General features: G+C 44.4%; 1 protein-coding gene across 3 annotated transcripts; it reads left to right on the top strand.

Moving 5' to 3' along the window:
- Positions 1-484: 484 nt before the first annotated feature.
- On the top strand, positions 485-6249 carry patl2 (PAT1 homolog 2). Of its 3 annotated transcripts, none has more exons than XM_062560121.1 (20): positions 485-617; positions 892-1045; positions 1138-1167; positions 1697-1983; positions 2186-2248; positions 2329-2382; positions 2472-2636; positions 2743-2817; positions 2927-3075; positions 3208-3282; positions 3453-3576; positions 3691-3808; positions 3922-4028; positions 4116-4169; positions 4254-4396; positions 4529-4685; positions 4816-4953; positions 5036-5133; positions 5256-5396; positions 5480-6249. In XM_062560121.1, the coding sequence occupies exons 1-20, from the start codon at positions 594-596 to the stop codon at positions 5511-5513; spliced, it is 2190 nt and encodes a 729-aa protein (XP_062416105.1). In that variant the 5' UTR covers positions 485-593; the 3' UTR covers positions 5514-6249. The 3 variants fall into 3 exon arrangements, with proteins under 3 accessions (XP_062416105.1, XP_037319126.2, XP_062416106.1); XM_062560122.1 differs by having other exon boundaries at positions 500-617; positions 913-1045; XM_037463229.2 differs by lacking the exon at positions 1138-1167.
- The last annotated feature ends 10713 nt before the right edge of the window (positions 6250-16962 follow it).

Raw genomic sequence — 16962 nt, 5'->3', positions numbered from 1 at the left:
AGATTGATTGATTAACGTCTGTCATAATGTGTGTCAGTGTTTTGTTTCGAAATTGATCGCAGGAATGGATAGAGGTAATTTAATGTATTTTTTCTTACATTTTCTCTGTTTACCCTTTGGATTCTAGTGGTATCCACCCATTAAATATATCCATGACAGGATTGTATTGTACAGGTTTTGTACAGATGAATATGGGGCCTAGATAGGTTGAGGCTGCAGTAAATAAACTCAGTGTCTGAACACTAGATGTCGCTGTTCGCTCGCTGCTGTCAACTCGATCTTTAAATAAATCACTGCCAGCGTTTTTGATGCGTCCGTGTTTTGGAAAAAGGAAATGGAAACCTAGAACAAACTATTTTGAAAATGTAATCAAAATAAAACATGAATATGATCGGCAGAGTCGAGCGGATGGCTACGTAAAGCGTGATGACGTATGCGGGTCTGCGCTGACTCCCGCAGGTGAGTTCATTTAAAGGTTAATGAGCCTCCTCGTTCGTTTGACAAGAGAATGCAGGAAACCTTGTAGGAGAAAGAAAGTCACCGCGAGCCGTCGCCGTTAAATGTACAAATAAAAAAAAAATCGAAAATACACAATGAGTGATTCAGAGCAGCAAGAAGTAAGTTGGTGATATTTTGTCTTATTATTAACGTGTGAAATGTTGTTTCATTGCAGTGGCCGCATGTCTCTCATGGGGCCGTGACGTCACACAGCGTGATAACTAGCTGATTAGATATTTTTGATTTAATGCCATTAGGGTGACGATGGCAGTAGAAACTTCTAATAATGATTTTTTTTTATTTTGTATTTTACCACCTGTAGCTGCCATTCACTGTCTGTTTTGAAGGTTTCTGCTCCGTATCTTTTTGGTCGAATGTATTTTAACTTGGCAGGAGGCCGATCATGTGTCTCAGCCTCAGTGGCCTGAGAACGGAGAGGCTTGGAGTGATGGAGAGGACGGCACCACCATGGACTGTGGGCTTCTGCAGGCCATGGCCGAGGAAGATGATGAGATTGATGTCTACAACGAGGAGACGTTTGGAATGGGTGTGTGGAGTGTTTCATCAAACCAGTCCACCATTTCCCAGCTGGATCTATTACAGTTAAAAATCTAATCTTTTTTTTTTTTTTGTTCTTAGATGGTCCGGTCCCGTCAGCTCTGGAAACAGGTGTACTGATGGAATATTGTCCCACAAAACCTTTTTGAACGTTTTAATGGGTTGACATTTTGGCTATGATACAATAAGCTGCGTCATTAGCCGTAGCTTAGCATAAATACTAGATAACTATGGGACCTGCTACCCTGGCTCTGCCCACAGGTAACCAAATCCACCTGCCTAGAGTTCTTCACATATTGGAACGAATCTTTTTGTCCCCTAAAGACACTTTCGGGATAAATGTTTCCAGGCTTCATGCTTAGCAAAAAGCCCGCTTTATTTGGGCAGGTTTGATTTTGTCGAACTTGACTTGATTGGTTTAATTCAGATCTCAAACAGGCAGCAAACGCAACTACAGGAATACAGCTAACTTTGTGTAAGGGATCTCTCCTCTAAACTCGTGTATACATTTTCAGGATGTATTCGTTTTATGTTGAATAACAGAGAATTGACGTTTTTGTCTTGTCTTCGTGGGAAGGTCACCTTTCGCTTATGAACGAAAGCTTCCCTTTAACGGTGTTTCCCCGTGTTTGTGTCATAGAGCTCGAGGCACAAGGGGCCGCCGAGGACCCCGGCAGCGGCCTCCTACAGTTTGAAGAACCTCCTCCTTCTCCGCCACCACCTCCATGCACACCTACACCCGACCCCAAACCGTTTCACCGCCACTGCTCGCCCTCCCCCCTCAGACCGAGTAGTCCACAGTATGTGCCCTGGGCTCCCCCGGGGCAGCGGGGCAGAGGCTGGGGGCAGAGAGGGGGGCCGTGCAGGGGCCATTTGTTTGAAGACCCAGCTGTGATGAGGATAGTGGAGGGCCGACCAAGCCTGAAGGTGCTGCCGAATTCTAAAGAGAACAATAATACCCATGAACAACATACTGTCTGTAAATGTTCTATATAAAGTATTGCTTTTAATATCATGAACTGTTTACTATTACTTTCCATTTAGACACTTTTTGCCTTGCTTTACATTTTTTTTATAGATGGATAGATGTGGAAACTGGTCCTAAATAGATCTGCTTTTGCTTTTTAAGACTCTTGACAGTGCCATAGTGGACCTTGGGAACGCCTTGTACCAGAAGACCTTTGAGGAAGACGTAAGCGGCGTCCGCTCACGCTTTGCTGATGCTGCTAATGTCCCCTCTCGTTGTTTCACGTTTCTCTTTGTTCCCTTCAGTACATGTCGCCCTCTTTCAGAAAGGCCAGAAGAATCTCAGGATCGATACTTCAGGTATTAAGATCCCTAAAAACACGTGTCTTAATCTGCATGACGTCGGACTACTTAAACACGCAGCTCTGTCATTTCATTCTGTTCCATAGGACAGTGCTGTAGTGTGTGTGATTGATGGTCACAGAGGCCGAGGCCAACACCTGCCCTCCAACTTCCCGGATTTCCCATATCCTGTCTCTTCCTTCAGGGGCAGGGGAGAGGAACACAGAGGATCCTTTGACAGAAGACCGTTTGGCGAGAGACGCCCCGCTCAGGTGGCGGATTAATTTCATAAGAGTACCATTACTAGTAATATTTGTATCTTTTAAAACAAACTTACCAAGGCATTCCTTCGTTGAAGTTTAGCTTTTTTTCTTTTAGATGCATGCGTCCATGGCACCAGGATCCCCGATCTTCTCCCATCAACCGCTGACCCCACGGCAACATTACAACCAGGTTCATGTCGTTGGCTAAACCTTACCTGGCGCGTTAAGCGGTAAACTGTGTTCACAGAGAGGAGGTGATTACTGTGGCGTGTGACCGGTGACGTCGTTTCTTTGCTCAGACCGGGGGCTTCGTGTTCCCTGCAAACCGGCCGTGCCCCTCCACTCCTCAGTCGCTGACTCCCAAGATGATGCAACTTCGCTTCGGCGCCAACTCGCCGAGGCCGTCCCCCTTTTACAGCCCCTCGTCCAATCCGATGCAGCATTTCAGGTGTGTTGGAGGAGAGTTTGTGGCCTGAGATATTCACCAGTGAAGTTTAAAGTAGTTCACACATTTTAAAATGAGCAAATCTGTGTGTTAAAACGTTTTTAACTCTGCAAATGTGCGATGTCTGACCCACAGGAACCCCGGCCCTGTCACCCAGCTCCACCCACAACATAAACGACTTCTTAATCAAAAACAACACACATTCCAAAGGTTGGTGTTTCCTCTTGCATTTAAAATGTTCAAATGTTGTATCCATGTGGAGGAGGAGCTTCTACCCCCCCCCCCCCCCCCCACCCACCTTGCTTTGACGAGGCCTGCCTGGTCGTGAGTGTTAAAGATTCCATCAAGGCTCATATTTATAAAACATGACTTGTTGGTAGAAAAGCAGAGGACTGGGACCCGTACTGCAATCTCATGACGGCCAAAGAGAAGGAGTGGATCACCAGGCTGCAGATGATCCAGCTGCAAAGTGAGAATCCGTACCACGAGGACTACTATTACCAGGTGGAAACATGAATCTCTCTCGTGTCTTCTCTTTCCATTGAATGGCTTCTAAGCCAAATGACCAACATTTGCTAAAGACCGATCGTTTCTTGCTTTATTTAAACTTTGTCACAGGAGTACTACCGGCGAATTGAAGCAAAGCTGGCAGAGGAGGAGCTGGGCATCAGGAGCAAGAGGGAGCCCCCCAAGCTCACCACTCCGTACATCACAAAGACCGACGTCTACGCGCCAGGTTCTTTCCTCCGTCCCTTCTCCTCGGACCCAACCGCCACCTCTGAGTCGCTCATCGGATTACACCCAGTGGCCTTGGTGTTTTTTGTAATGAGTCTGTTTTTGGTCTTCCAGTGGTGCACATCGAAGGCTCCCTGGGTCAAGTTGCCGTGTCCACGTGTTACTCCCCTCGCCGGGCCATCAGTGCGGTTCATGCAGTCCAAGCTCAGGGTCCGCTAGAGGTGACTTCAGACTTCCAGACAGTGTTTGGCATCGTGAAACAGTTTTATCTGCCTTCGCTGACACGGAGACCTTTTCTCTCATTGAAGGAACAGCAAGACATCAGACAACAGCGATTAGAGGTCTTCAGCAAAATAGAAAAGGTACCTGCTGATTCCTCGATCAGACGCGGTGAGATTTTTTTTTTTTATTTGAACTCACAAACCCTCGCCTGTCTGACCCTGCAGCTGTTCGTGGATCTGTTGGAGGTCGAAGAGGTGGAGAGAATGAAAAGTACCATTTTGTCTGAAGCGGAGGAAAACGGGTTGATGGCGAAGTCGCAGGGAAAAGTGGAGAATATCTGCTCCCAGCTGCAGCATCACAACCCCTCGTGAGTTATCAAGAACTGATGCATATCAGTTAATTATTGACCATCTTTTTAAACGAAGCTGTACTGTCATTGAAAACATCTTGACGGATGATGATTTTGAGCGACACATTTTCCCGGAATGTTTTGATTTAGCGATACAGGGGTGGAGTTTCTTCCCTTCCTGCTGGTCTCAAAAGGCAAAAAGCTGCTCGCCCGTCTGCTCCCGTTTCTGAAACAGGAAACCGCACTGACCATCTTGAGCATCGTGACCTCCAACCTTCCAATGCTGATGAGCAGAGATCCAGAAGAGGTAGTGGCAAACACCATCACCATGGCGATTGTGATTGGCAGCCTGTTTTTCTTTGCAACATTGTTGTAACATTTGTATCTCTGAAACGCTTCTCACTCTTTTTTATTTTTTATTTTTATTTTTTATGAAGGCGCTTCCTGTGCTCTACCCACCCCTTCGAAATGTGATTGGTGGCCTGACGTTCAGTCAGCTGATTGTTGTCCTCAAAAATCTGACGTCCTCCGAGTCTCTGACATACGAGTCGCTCACTCTGGCCTGTCAGAACAAGGTCTGTGCTTCCTGGCGTCCGACGGCATTTTTGGGGGGGGGGGGGGTGGAGGTGTTTTCTCATGAATCTCTCTTCCTGACAGTTCGGGCTGTCGCTGCTGTATGCTCTGCTGTCCCAAGGGGAGAAGCTGCTGTCCTCTGGTGTCCCCCTAGAACCCAGCATCGGTGACTTTGAGAGCTGGTGGGGATTTCACATCTCATTGTACATGATGGGGGGGGATCATTTTGACATCCATGTAAGACATTGACAGGTGTTCCCCCTTTCCCCCCCCCCCCCCCCCCCCCCCCCCCCCTAACTTTTAGGACGGACACAATATTCCAGGTGGCGGGACAGCTGTCCCAGTGTTCACTGGTGGAGCCGCTGCTCCTTCCCTCAAACCTGCTCACCCTCTTCTGCCGTTACCTGGACAAGCGCACTGTGCATCAGCTGAAAAGCAACATCGAGTAAGTGCTTTTTACCCGTTGGGATCCTCCGGCACATTTTAACACGGCCCACAAATCCAATATTGACCCAAATGTTTGTTTAGGTCTGCAACCGGATTCGTGGCTCTGCCATCGTAGGGCGGAGGTTCCATCGTAAGCTTCAACTAATGACCGGGTTCCGATGAACACACTTCGTTGGAGCAGAAGCGTGACACAAACTGCTGTGTTCATTAACGACAGACAAATGTAATTTACAAAATGTATTTTTTCCCCCTCTACCTCCTTCCCTCACAGTTTTGCACACAAACTGTTTCCTTTTTTTTTTTGTTCCTTATCTGATCGTTTTACGTTCCTCCCTTTGGTCTCCTGAAGGTCACGTCAGTGAAAGTTATTCGGAAATCACAAACCTGATGTTTTTCGTTGTTCTTATAACCTTCCAAAACAAGTGTTGCCGTCTTTTCATGAGATTCCCATTTACTCAGTTGGTAACAACACATTGACTACTAGATGGAGCTGATTTCCTTGTGTCTGTAACTCCAGGTAAAGGGACTAAAAACTGGAGGTTTCACTTACGGAGAGAATTTTTTTGCATCAGATATTGGTGACCAGGTTGAGGATTGTATAGTAATTTATGATTGTACAGCTGAACGTATATGTTCATTATTAGAATCATATCCATTTTGGAAGTTGGCATTGTCTATCAACATGGGCCATGCAATTTTTTTGTTTTTTGTAAAAAGGCATGCATTGTGTATACATGTGTAGCGAACTGAATATGTATTTGTAATCTTTTATTTATTATATTGATTTGGAAACGGTAATAATTTATATTGCACCCTTGTAGAGCACTTGCAACACAAATAAAAAAAAATCTTTGAAATTGCTGAACAGTTTGATTTGCCTTCGGTGACGATCTGCTTCTGGTCCAAAATCCTTGATCACTTTTATTTTAAGAGAACGGAATCTGCACTAATGATTCAGTATGTAGAAACCTACATTATCAACAGTAGTCTTTGCTGGAATCCAAATATTTAAGATATTGTGTTTTTAGTTGGAGTTGAGTCTTAACTAAACCAATAAGCCTCTGTGCAGAAACACAAGAGTGCGACATTCCTGAAGGTCCAAACTGTTAAATCTACAGAGCAGAACTCCTCAAAGAAGTCTGTCACTGAGAAATGGGATTCAAAAAATTCACTAGGACTGTTTTACTAAAGTGAATAATTACAGTTTACTGAAGAAGAAATGTTAATGGTTGAAGCAGGCTGGAAACTGCCTAATAAAATTAGAGGGTGAATATCATAACATCTGGTATGTGCATGACAGTTCTGGAGCACCAATACTTTCATGTGCCCATATGAGGCCTCTCTGTTTGCAGGGTCTGATATCCCTGCTCATGTTATAATGCATTACAACAAAAAACTGTTTCCCCCGTGTGATTACATGAGAAGTTAAGCATATTATCAAGGAATCTCATTGTAATAAGAGGATAAACATTGATTTCCCATTTTTCCCGTTTCACAATTCAGTTTAAGAGATGAAGTGTCATTTTATTCAGTTTGTTTGCAGCAGCTTTACAGCGACGTCCACTGGCTTTCCTCCAAATACCGACCCGGAGCCCCTCTGGCCCGCCGGCCTCGAACAGCTGCACACATCTGGGCAGGAATACACATGGCAGATAACAGTGGCTCCACTGTGGGTCCCGAGGAAGGTTTGATTTTCTTTCTCCGGTACACCGAGCGTCAGGACAACATCCTGACCACCACCCTGAAACCAGAACCCCCCCCCCCCCCCCCCCCCACTCATAGAAGCCAGCTTCATCATCAGCCTCCTGCAACATGTGCCACGAATGTCCTATTTTGTAGGAATCCATCCACTAGACACTGTGATCATCTGCGTGACCTTCGATGCTGCTCAGTGAAACCAAGACAACTTACACATCTCCAGAGCTGAGGAGCTGGAGGATCAGACGAGGTTGAAAGACACATTTGTTTTCCAGGTGGCGAAAAGTCAGACCCGATGGTTTCGTCAGTCGCAGTCGGAGACGGCGAACGATTTTGTTGGAGAAGCCAAGTATGTGAGAGGTCTGGGTGGGCCGCGAGGTGAGACGTTGACCTCTCCTTGACCCCGTGAGAGGAGGATTTGGGCTTTGAGTGAGGAATCTGTGTGAAAGGTGAGATGTCTTTCCCTTTTTACTCGCTTTTCCTTAAATATACAAGGGTCTCCTACCAACTGCGTGTGACCGCCGAGACGTCACTCGCCGACGTGAGTGGAGCCCGAAGCCCTTTTTACTGTCGCTCGGTTTCCATCTTTAAACCTGCTGCTCTGCGTCTCCGAGTGACGTCACTTCTGTCGTAAGGTCCATTCAAAAATAAACTTGATCTCTCTGCACAGTCAATGGTATTTTTAAAAATAAAAGTTTGCAGAAGCATTTAAAAAAAATGCAAACGGGCCTGCAAAAAGCCTTTAATAACCAAGTAATGGACCGAATGCTGCCTGTTAGGTTCTGTGCTTCTGTAACACCATTAATCATTAAGAAGGATGTGTGTTAATACGGGCGACTTGTCTGTGCATCTTTTAAAATGTTTAAAACAAACCCTGTTTTCCAGAGGAACCCATCAGTCAATGTCTCGGCTTCCTCTCTTTGCTCCTCCAGGTCTCCCCTCAGTGTGAATCCCCTTTAAGTGCCCAATTATTTATTTGGCGTGCGTACACAGCGGGTGACTCTCCCAACAGGTTTGGGGAGGAGGGGGGGGGGGGGGGGGGGGGGGGGGTCGGTCTCTGGGGAGCAGCAGCATCTGTAAACCAGAGAGGAAAGGGGCAGGTCAGACCAGAGTGTATATCAGACCCTCGGCATCGGGGTCCGTCGCCCACTGCAGGTTCCCCGGCTCTCCTCTCCGCTCCTCTCCTGCTGTCTCTCTCTCTCTCTCTCCGGGTCCACCATGGCGGGACAGCTACTACTTCGGGGCGCAGTGGTCCTTTGGCTGGTGCAGGCGGCACACACCGGGGGTGAGTGGAGGGAAGCGGGGGGGGGGGGGGGGGGGGGGGAGGCCTCGATTTGAGGTGTTAGCCTTGAAGAATGAATGAGAGAAATGTTTTAATTGGATACGTAAAGTCATTTTTAAACCCTCCTGGAATACTTGCAGAGGAAATACCACTGAGTAGTTTATTCGGGGTGGGGGGGGGGGGGCTTTAGATCGGTGGAGTCACTGTGGTCTGTAGAGAGAAGGTGAGTTATGAGCTGACCCGGGGGCCGAGAAGGACGATGATGTCTCCTCATCTGCTCTCTGCCACGTACATCAGCCAAGAACTCCGTCACCTGTGTGGGGCGGGGATTTAGGTGGAGGATTGCAGCAGATGGTTCTTCTATTCATCACCTGTCCTAGTAGGACATTAACCATTTGCGAGATGTTCCAGAATTCCAGTTCATTTATGCATGAATAATAATTACCACAGCCAGATTTTGAATCTTATGGAATTATTGGAATTAAATAGATGTTGTAACACGCTCCACTGAAGGTATGTCTTTATTTCCTATTTGTTTTTTTTCTCGATCCAATAAAGACGCCTCATTTGTGTTAAAATGCTGCAACAAGGCCCAGTCCACAGTACAAGAGGATATAAAAAAAAGACCAGACACGTCTTTCAGGAGCTGGGCTTGATGCGTCACATCTCGACCGGGTCCCCTCAAACTCGCACTAGGACTTTACACACCTTATTAGGCATGAAATGGTTGCATTTGTGGATCTTAAAAACGAGCTGAAGCTGTTGTTCACAGCCTCGATGTCGTGATTGTTCTAGGAAACCAACCTCAGAGTGGAGGAGGCGTCGGACGAATGCTGATGCCGTCCAAGGGTAAATTAATGTTAATATTCCCCAGCCATGAGTTCCTCTGTTTCTGAGGATGTGTTTTCACGAACAACATCATCTTTGAGGTGTGGGTCAGGCAATGGGTGCACAGGCCCGGTTACGGCATTAGTGATTGAAAATGTTTGCATTACAAAAGTATGCATGACAAATGAATCTGATGTCGTGCTCAATTGGTACAAATGGGATAGAAGGGAACTCTAATAATCACCACATTGGTAATCTATTGAAGGCTATGGAGCAGCAGCTGGTGTCAACAATGGACAAGGTGGACTCCCCCGAGGTTGGTAATCCAATGTGGACCTCACCGTTAAAAACATGCATGATCTGGCGCCACATTTTGAGTTTTTTGATACGTCACTAAACTAGTAGACGTGATTTTGAGCGATTTTTCTGAACACTACGACAGAAACTTATGATACAAATATTTACATTAACTCTGATGGTTCTTGCAGGATATGGATTAAAGTCGGGCCCAACCAACGGACAACAGATGAAAGGCTACGGTATGAAACACACACACACACACACACACACACACACAAACAGACACACACACACACACGCACAAACAGGGTAAACTGTTGTTAGACTTAAACTCCTTACACTGACCAAACCTTTTTGTGTTTCTTTTTGTAGGTAACGGAGCTGCAGCTGCTGCTCATAATGGACTTGGAACAAAGGGCAACGGTACAGCAGCTCCTCCAGCATTGTTAGAACATGTCCATGTATATTGACTGGATGTTAATAAAACAATATGGTTGTGTACGGTGGAAGCATCACACGATTATGTGTATGTACCAACATTAAGTGTGATGTGACTAATCTAAGTATCTCTTTACCAGGCTATGGTGCTGTAGCTGGTGTAGCGAATGGAAATGGGGCTAAAACCATTGGTAATGTGTGCAAAAACTAATGATGAAATAATAAAGAATAATCTTTACTGTAATAAAGATTATAATATTCCTTCTTTAGGTCAAGGAGCCAAAGCTGGTCCATACAACGGCAATGGGGCCGGATCAAATGGTAAGAGGGGTCACACTGAGATGCTCACATGATTCCCTTTGATTTTGCACAACACCAAACATTTTCATCATTCTTTTAATGTAACTAAAGCGTCTCTCTGTTAACAGGACAGGGGGGTCAGGTGTTGGGTGCACAACATGGATATGGTGGATACCCCACAAAGGGCCGAGGTTAGTGGTTACAAATGTTCATTTTACATAAATCTGCATGAACTGATTTTAGAAAAACATTTTCCCTACTTTCACCTAGTATAATATATATATATATATATATATATATATATATATGTTTAAATGAAGGTATCTCTTATTAATGCAAGTAGCTAATTCCAACTTTACCTCACCACATTGGTAATCTATTGAAGGCTATGGAGCAGCTGCTGGTGGGACCAATGGAGGAGGGATGAAAGGTAAACTCCACGTACCTGTGTTCACTCGACTTCAGCTGATCGAGTTGGAGAACCCTTTGCTTAATGCATCCATCCTGTTTTTAAGGCTATGGAGCAGCAGCTGGTGTCAACAATGGACAAGGTGGACTCCCCCGAGGTTGGTAATCCAATGTGGACCTCACCGTTGAAAACATGCATGATCTGGCAAAGCATTTAATATTTTTGTTTTTGGGTACACATCACTTAGCTCAACCCACAGACACAATGTTAGTCTGAATATACGACAGCAACATATTTGTCACATGTGTCTCTCGTATAGTTTAGAATTGTGAATATTTACTGTTTCTGTGATGGTTCTTGCAGGATATGGAGTTAAGTCTGGGCCAACCAACGGACAACAGATGAAAGGCTACGGTATGAAACACACACACACACACAAACAGACACACATGTTGAACCTTTGCTGCACGTTAACAGGCTACAGATCCTCCTCACATCAACCAAACCACTGGATGCAGAGATCTTCACGACAGCAGCTCAGTCTCTCAGTTGTTGTGATCTCAGTTCTCCAATTCCTGACTTTATTTACTGCGTCACAGCGTGTCTGTGAATCAGGAATCAGGAACATTTATTGCCAAAATTTGTTAGTCATACAAGGAATTTGACATGGCGGTTGGTGCATGACATCAGACATTAAGACAATGGACAACACGACAAGTGTCTGCAAATCTAATCTTACAAGCAAAGTGGTTGCGCCCTGTTTGTTTTCTGAATTCTCAGTCTGACAGTATATTCACCACTTAACTTTTTTAATGACTTTTTGTTTTACATATTGCTGCTATCGAAGTAACAAAAAATACTGTTTTACTGATGAGTTTCTTTTTGTAGGTAACGGAGCTGCAGCTGCTGCTCATAATGGACTTGGAACAAAGGGCAACGGTACAGCAGCTCCTCCAGCATTGTTAGAACATGTCCATGTATATTGACTGGATGTTAATAAAACAATATGGTTGTGTACGGTGGAAGCATCACACGATTATGTGTATGTACCAACATTAAGTGTGATGTGACTAATCTAAGTATCTCTTTACCAGGCTATGGTGCTGTAGCTGGTGTAGCGAATGGAAATGGGGCTAAAACCATTGGTAATGTGTGCAAAAACTAATGATAAAATAATAAAGAATCATCTCTACAGTATCAAAGATTATAATATTCCTTCTTTAGGTCAAGGAGCCAAAGCTGGTCCATACAACAGCAATGGGGCCGGATCAAATGGTAAGAGGGGTCACACTGAGATGGTCACATGATTCCATTTTTTACAACTCAAAACATTTTCATCTCTTTTTTATGTAACTTAAGAATTTGTATTTTACAGGTCAGGTGTTGGGTGCACAACATGGATACAATGGATACCCCACAAAGGGCCGAGGTTAGTGGTTACAAATGTTCATTTTACATAAATCTGCATGAACTGATTTTAGAAAGACAGTTTCCATACTTTCACTCAGCTGTTTAAACAAAGGTAACTATTATCAATGCAAGTAGCTCATGCTAACTTTACTTCACCACATTGGTAATCTATTGAAGGCTATGGAGCAGCTGCTGGTGGGACCAATGGAGGAGGAATGAAAGGTACACTTTTTTTGATACATCACTAAACAGTTACACATGATTTTCTGAATATTTTAACAACATATTTGTCACATGTGTCTCTCTACCAGTTCACATATAGTTTAGAAAATGTGGATATTTACATTAACTCTGATGGTTCTTGTAGGATATGGATTAAAGTCGGGCCCAACCAACGGACAACAGATGAAAGGCTACGGTATGAAACACACACACACACACGCACACACACACACAGGGTAAACACTTAAAACTCCTTAAACTAACCAAACCTTTTTGTGTTTCTATCCGTAGGTAACGGAGCTGCAGCTGCTAATGGACTTGGAACAAAGGGCAACGGTACAGCAGCTCCTCCAGCATTGTTAGAACATGATGTCCATGTATCAAACATTAAGTCTGATGTGGCTGATTAAACGTATCTCTTTACCAGGCTATGGTGCTGTAGCTGGTGTAGCTAATGGAAATGGGGCTAAAACCATTGGTAATGTGTGCAAAAACTAATGATAAAATAATAGATAATCATCTCTACAGTATCACAGTATACAATTATTATCTTTTAGGTGAAGGAGCCAAAGCTGGCCCATACAACGGCGATGGGGCCGGATCAGATGGTAAGACCGGTCACGCTGAGACGCTCACATGAATCGCTTTGATTTTTCACAACACAAAACGTTCTAATCTCTCTGTAGCAGGACACGGGGGCAGTAAACCCATTAAAGCATATGGACGACCACTTTATGGCTCAGTACCTCAGCTTGCCAGGAACCAGGGTGAGTGAAGACGGCCTCGCCGCTCGGAGTGACAGTGTTCTTATATTTACTCTTTGAGCACGGGACGATGAATAAAGCATAATTACTTACTTAATGTATATATATATATATATGTGTGTGTGTGTGTGTTTTTTATGAATGACCAGGCTACAATGGCGGATACGGCAGCGCTGGTTTGGGTCTGGGAGCTCGCTTTGGAAATGGAGGAATGAAAGGACCGAAGCCTGGTAGGGATTATTTTATTATGTAATGAAGAGCAATACAACCTTTTCCAGAACAAGCACCACATTTTATATATTTTTTTTTTTTTTTAAGTGATTTCTGAAGAATATTAAAAATATTGTCTCTTGAACAAATATTTCACATAATGAACTTTGTACTTTATGTACAATGTACATTTTGAGAGAATTGTTATTAAAGGCTCATTTAAAATGAGAGAATATCTGGATCTGTCTGTAAAGCAAAGACAAATGTTGTTTAATTTCTTCAGGTTACGGGTTTGGCGCCAGATCCAACGGTAAGATTGTCAGTTATCATTATAGAAATGTATTTTTATTTCATTTAATGTGGCGCGAAACAAGGAAAAAGTTAAATATGTTGAGGATTTGGGGTTAAGAGGACTAGTTTTATGTTGAAAATGGAGCCGTTCCCAATGGATGTGAAACCAAACCTGGTTTTAGTGGTTGAGGTGCTATAACCGACATTAATTAGTTTAATTAGTGTTTGAGTGCGATGGTATTTAATGTAATATGTTTAACCCGAGGTCACGCAGCTGTGCATTCATTACAAAAAGAGACCAAGTACCTTTGGTCGTCTTCATGAAAACATCAGTTAGTGGTCAGTGACGTCAGGTGTATGACGCCACTGAAACATGATGTATCCTTATCCTACATATTATTAACATCAACATTAAGAAAGGCTTGTATTGCACCTCACATTATTTCTAATGTTTTATTCAGGCATTAACCTAAATGGCTACTTACGTATTGTTATTTCTTTTTTCTAAGGTCATGGAGTTAGAATTGGAGCTACACTTGGTGCACATGGAAATAAACCCAACGGTAAGTTCCAGCTTTCTAACGTCAAATGAATGTATTCATTAATAAGCTCTGAATAAAACATGTTGTTTCCATTCAAATGCACTTGTCGCTGTTCACACTCCGGTTTGATGCTCAGGCTACGACGCGAAGAGCGCTGGTTGGTCCAACGGAAAAGGCCTGAACGGTGGAGTTTTCTCCCCCGACCGGCCGAGCGCGGCTCCGCAGGAGGCCGAAATGACCCCGGGGGCAAAGCCAGCCTCCCCCGAGCCGACCAGCGGCGTCCTCGCCATGGTGACGCGAGGCCAATATCAAAGGCTGCGTTCCCCCGTGACCCACGGGAGAAGCTACCAACGGACGCCGCAAGTCCTCCCGGCTTCGCCAGAACCAGGACCAGCACCAGCGATCCCTCAGTTCAAAGGGCCCAAACCTGCTCCAGGACCCCTGGGCCCAAAGGGGAACGTCGCCATGGCAGCCACATCCGAAGCCCAGCTGGAAGACATCCTCCCTCAAGGCAAGACTCCCCAAACCGGAGAAACCCTCCGATTGAGTTACTTAACTCATGATTTCTATATCAAGACTATCTATTTATAGACAAGCAGGATATGCCCATGGAGGGGACGTTTTATTAAAACTCGCCCCGGGGTTTCGTTATTGCTGCATTCGCAGACTTTTTAAACCTTCACCCACTCATTTATTTTTGTGGGTGTAACATTCATCAGATACGTTTTTTTTTTGCCTCTCCTGGTTTTCAGAAAACAGAGGATCTTCCGTCTCCAAAGGGCAAAACAAACCGGGTAAAGATCGACACAATCCATGAACATCCACGAAGTGTAACAACCTATTTGGAAATTAGCCAGTACTTAAATTAGTGCTAATTAGCTAATTGTGCTGTGCTGTTGTTTCTAGACTGTGGACCATCAGGCGTACCCAATGGACAGTGGATGAAAGTACCACGATCCGGTAAAACCTGGAGTTTCATTGTCTCCAAAGTTCAGAAGATAATTGAAGACGATTCAAACTGATTGTGCTCATTGTGTTTGTCGTGTCAAGGTTATAAAGCAGGAGAAGCCACTGGCACAAACACAAAAGGTGCACCACCGCTTCTTTTTTTTGCATGGATAAAATACTAATCATCGTTCATATAATCGATTATTGGTGATTGAATCATTTGTTTTTTAGGTTATGGAGCAGCAGCTGGTGTTCCAAACTCATATGGTGCTAAACCCAACAGTAAATTCACTTCTTTCTTCATTGTCAATTTTCAAATCACATCTCTCGTCTCGGTAAGATAATAATGAATGAATTTAATAAATGTTTTATTCATCCAAAGGTTATGGAGGAGGAGGAGGAGGATACACTGGCCCTGGACGCAGCAGTGGATACGGTAACATTTACTCTCAACATGAACATGCAGTGAATCTGGGTATTTTCAGATGTGTTTTAAAGTACTTTTATCTGTGCAGTAAACCTGGGATATCCTTTCACGGGGAAACCGAAGCCGCCTGGTGAGTGTTTCATTTGATTAAAGCAATCACAACTGACATGAGGAACGATGACAATCTCAAGTGTGGAGTGTGTTTTGATAATTGATCGGAATCATTTCAGGTTACGGACAGCACCTCGGCGCTGGAAACGGAAATTCATACAAAGGTAGAATTTGAAGGGATGAGCTTTAATAGTTTCCCTTTAATTCGACTGAAGTCTACATTGCTTTGTTTTGAAATCGTTCTAATATAAAATCTCAAGAGTTTTACATACATTTTTGGTTCTTTAAGTGGCTCCTGTGATATTGAAGGCATTTTTGCTCAGCACACTGATGTTGAAATTCACAGCACTGAGGTAGTTTATCTTTTTTGCAGGCAATGGAAATGGCTACAGTGCCGGTGTCCAACCGGACTATGCAGGCAAGTGCTCTAACATCACATTTAGTTCATTTTACATTATGGGAATTACAGTCAAATTAAGTATTTATAGAGTATCTCTATTTTACAGGCCTCGGCCAAGGTGCAAATGCAAAATCAGGTATGACATGTTTGGGTTAGGGTTAGGGTGCGGATGCATTCAAGATAAATATAATATAAAGGTGAAGAAAATGAGGGAATAATAAACTTTTGTCCAATTTACTGCTGATTCTGCAGGCGTTGCCCAACAGATGCCTTACAATGGAGCTCCAGTGGATGCTGCTGGAATAGATGGTAAAATATTAAACATCCTGCAGATGAATAAATGATGTAATCTTTGTAGATCCGTGCGAATATTCAGCATTCTCATCACTGCCATGAAGACCGGGGGTCTCATTTGTGGACATTCGTCTCAAAGTGCAGAAGCAAATGGATCCATTACTCAAACGTTCCCTGTGTCCTTGTGCAGGAATGAGCCAGTTTGAGCCGCAGCCCGCCGGCCTGGGTCCAAATGGGAAATTAGGCAGCATGTACGGTGGTATGTATACCTTTACCTTCTTTCCCATCGTTAATGAGGTCCGGGGAAACTACGCGCCTATACATCACAACAGTGACTGACCGAACCCAATCCTCCCCCCGGTGCTGCAGGACCGGGGGGGTTACCGAACGGGGGTCAGGCGCTGGGAACGGCTGCTGAGAATCACAACACCAAGTACGGTGAGTGCCTCTCGGTTGTGTCCCATGACTGTTTGATAGTGTCGCGTCGGGGGAGGGAGGTGCTGCACGTCATGCCGAACTCATGTAGATCTCAAACTTGTTTTCACTCATGTTGCCAATCAACGCTTCTCTCTCGGCCAATCACTGCCCCCTTTGGTTTAGGCATTGGCGGGTTGCAGTTTGGTGAACAACCGCTCAGTGGCCCAGGAAAGTACGGTATGTCCACGACACGTTAGAGTTACACAAATTGCC

The sequence above is a fragment of the Pungitius pungitius genome, chromosome 21, assembly GCF_949316345.1.
Source record: "Pungitius pungitius chromosome 21, fPunPun2.1, whole genome shotgun sequence".
Lineage (NCBI taxonomy): Eukaryota > Metazoa > Chordata > Actinopteri > Perciformes > Gasterosteidae > Pungitius > Pungitius pungitius.
Note: the sequence above shows the minus strand (reverse complement) of the source record. Positions and strands in the feature narration are given on the sequence as shown.

Bases quoted from the DNA above. Each gene is read 5' to 3' on its own strand.
- patl2 (XM_062560121.1), top strand. From the start codon at position 594: ATGAGTGATTCAGAGCAGCAAGAA. The intron at 1,168-1,696 runs GTGTACTGATGG...TTTGTGTCATAG, and splicing joins CCCGTCAGCTCTGGAAACAG to AGCTCGAGGCACAAGGGGCC. The intron at 5,134-5,255 runs GTGGGGATTTCA...CCTAACTTTTAG, and splicing joins ATCGGTGACTTTGAGAGCTG to GACGGACACAATATTCCAGG.